The following is a 2500-nucleotide window of genomic DNA, read 5'->3' as shown; positions in this document are numbered from 1 at the left end:
CTGAGATATATCAATATCCAGTTCAACACTGAGATATATCAATATCCAGTTTAACACTGAGATATATCAATATCCAGTTCAACACTGAGATATATCAATATCCAGTTCAACACTGAGATATATCAATATCCAGTTTAACACTGAGATATATCAATATCCAGTTCAACACTGAGATATATCAATATCCAGTTCAACACTGAGATATATCAATATCCAGTTCAACACTGAGATATATCAATATCCAGTTCAACACTGACATATATCAATATCCAGTTTAACACTGAGATATATCAATATCCAGTTCAACACTGAGATATATCAATATCCAGTTCAACACTGAGATATATCAATATCCAGTTCAACACTGAGATATATCAATATCCAGTTCAACACTGAGATATATCAATATCCAGTTCAACACTGGGATATATCAATATCCAGTTCAACACTGAGATATATCAATATCCAGTTCAACACTGAGATATATCAATATCCAGTTCAACACTGAGATATATCAATATCCAGTTCAACACTGAGATATATCAATATCCAGTTCAACACTGAGATATATCAATATCCAGTTCAACACTGAGATATATCAATATCCAGTTCAACACTGAGATATATCAATATCCAGTTCAACACTGAGATATATCAATATCCAGTTTAACACTGAGATATATCAATATCCAGTTCAACACTGAGATATATCAATATCCAGTTCAACACTGAGATATATCAATATCCAGTGTAACACTGAGATATATCAATATCCAGTTCAACACTGAGATATATCAATATCCAGTTCCACACAGAGCAGTACAGCACAGTGTAACACTGAGATATTTTGGAGAGTGATACTGTATATAGGAGGGTCAGAGAGAGAGAGAGATCAAGTGGACTGGACGTCTGGTAATCTGTCAGATCCTGTCATAAAACCAACATGGCTGCCTGCCAGACGCTCCCTCCGATTGGAAGATTAACGCTCTGAATTTCATATCAAATTAATTTGTGCCAGCTGGTATTAGTGAACTCAGGAAGTGATAGGGATGGAGGGAGGGAAGGAGAAGGAGAGGGGGAGGTTTGGAGGGAGGGAGAGGGGGAGGTTTGGAGGGAGAGAGAGGGGGAGCTTTGGAGGGAGGGAGAGAGAGGGGGAAGTTTGGAGGGAGGGAGAGAGAGGGGGAGGGATGGTGGGATGGAGGGAGAGGGGGGTAGAGGAGAAAGAGAGCAGGGAGGGGGAGAGAGGAGTGGAGAGAGAGATGGAGGGGGTGGAGAGAGAGGGGGAGGGATGGTGGGATGGAGGGAGAGGGGGGTAGAGGAGAAAGAGAGCAGGGAGGGGGAGAGAGGAGTGGAGAGAGAGATGGAGGGGGTGGAGAGAGAGAGAGAAAACACCATTGTAAATACAACCTATATTTATGTTTATTTATTTTCCCTTCTGTACCATATACATCATTACAACACTGTATAAAGACATAGTATGACATTTGAAATGTCTATTCTGTTGTTAATTTGCATTGTTACTTCACTTTTGTTTATTATCTATTTAACTTGCTTTGGCAATGTAAACATTTGTTTCCCATGCCAATAAAGCCCCTTAAATTGAATTGAGGGGGGGAGAGAGGGAGGGAGGTACGGTGGAGGGAGAGAGAGAGGTTAGAGAGAGCAAGAGAGAGGGGCGGGGATAGATGGGTGGAGAGAGGGAGGGGGAGGGAGGGAGGGAGAGAGACAAAGAGATGGAGGAGGAGATATCTAATATAGTCCAACTGCCATATTCAGATTGATATCTAATATAGTCCAACTGACATATTCAGATTAATATCTAATATAGTCCAACTATTCAGATTGATATCTAATATAGTCCAACTGCCATATTCAGATTGATATCTAATATAGTCCAACTGACATATTCAGATTAATATCTAATATAGTCCAACTATTCAGATTGATATCTAATATAGTCCAACTGACATATTCAGATTGATATCTAATATAGTCCAACTGACATATTCAGATTGATATCTAATATAGTCCAACTATTCAGATTGATATCTAATATAGTCCAACTGACACGTTCAGCTGATAACACACACACACACACACACACACACACACACACACACCCACCCACCCACCCACCCACACCTCTCTCTCTAAACAACCAGATAAGCTAGCCTAAGATGCAGCTACACCATCTGGCATACAGTTACTTGGTCCATAAGCACTCCTTCATAAACATAAACAGACAGACACACAGAACTCACAGGAAGTCCTGGGTTGTTGACGGTGATGCAGGGGGTTGTTGCTCTCAGGCCACCACTCACTCCATGATAGTACTTAAAGCAGATCTTAGTCTCAGCTGAGGAAGGAACACACACACAGAAGAGTTCTATTGTTCTAATCATCCTGAACACACACACACAGAAGAGTTCTATTGTTCTAATCATCCTGAACACACACACACAGAAGAGTTCTATTGTTCTAATCATCCTGAACACACACA

The 2500-nt window shown here is 40.5% G+C and overlaps 1 protein-coding gene across 1 annotated transcript in view; it reads right to left on the bottom strand.

The window, feature by feature from the left end:
• The window catches only part of LOC110516423 (E3 ubiquitin-protein ligase HECW2), an 87082-nt gene that overhangs the window by 28163 nt on the left and 56419 nt on the right, over positions 1 to 2500 (bottom strand). The window contains exon 4 of the mRNA XM_036951593.1: positions 2262 to 2356. Coding sequence (XP_036807488.1) covers positions 2262 to 2356 — 95 coding nt within the window. The remainder of the gene's footprint in view (positions 1 to 2261; positions 2357 to 2500) is intronic.

This window comes from Oncorhynchus mykiss, chromosome 18, assembly GCF_013265735.2.
Source record: "Oncorhynchus mykiss isolate Arlee chromosome 18, USDA_OmykA_1.1, whole genome shotgun sequence".
Classification (NCBI taxonomy): Eukaryota; Metazoa; Chordata; class Actinopteri; order Salmoniformes; family Salmonidae; genus Oncorhynchus; species Oncorhynchus mykiss.
This window is presented reverse-complemented; position numbering and strand designations above follow the sequence as displayed.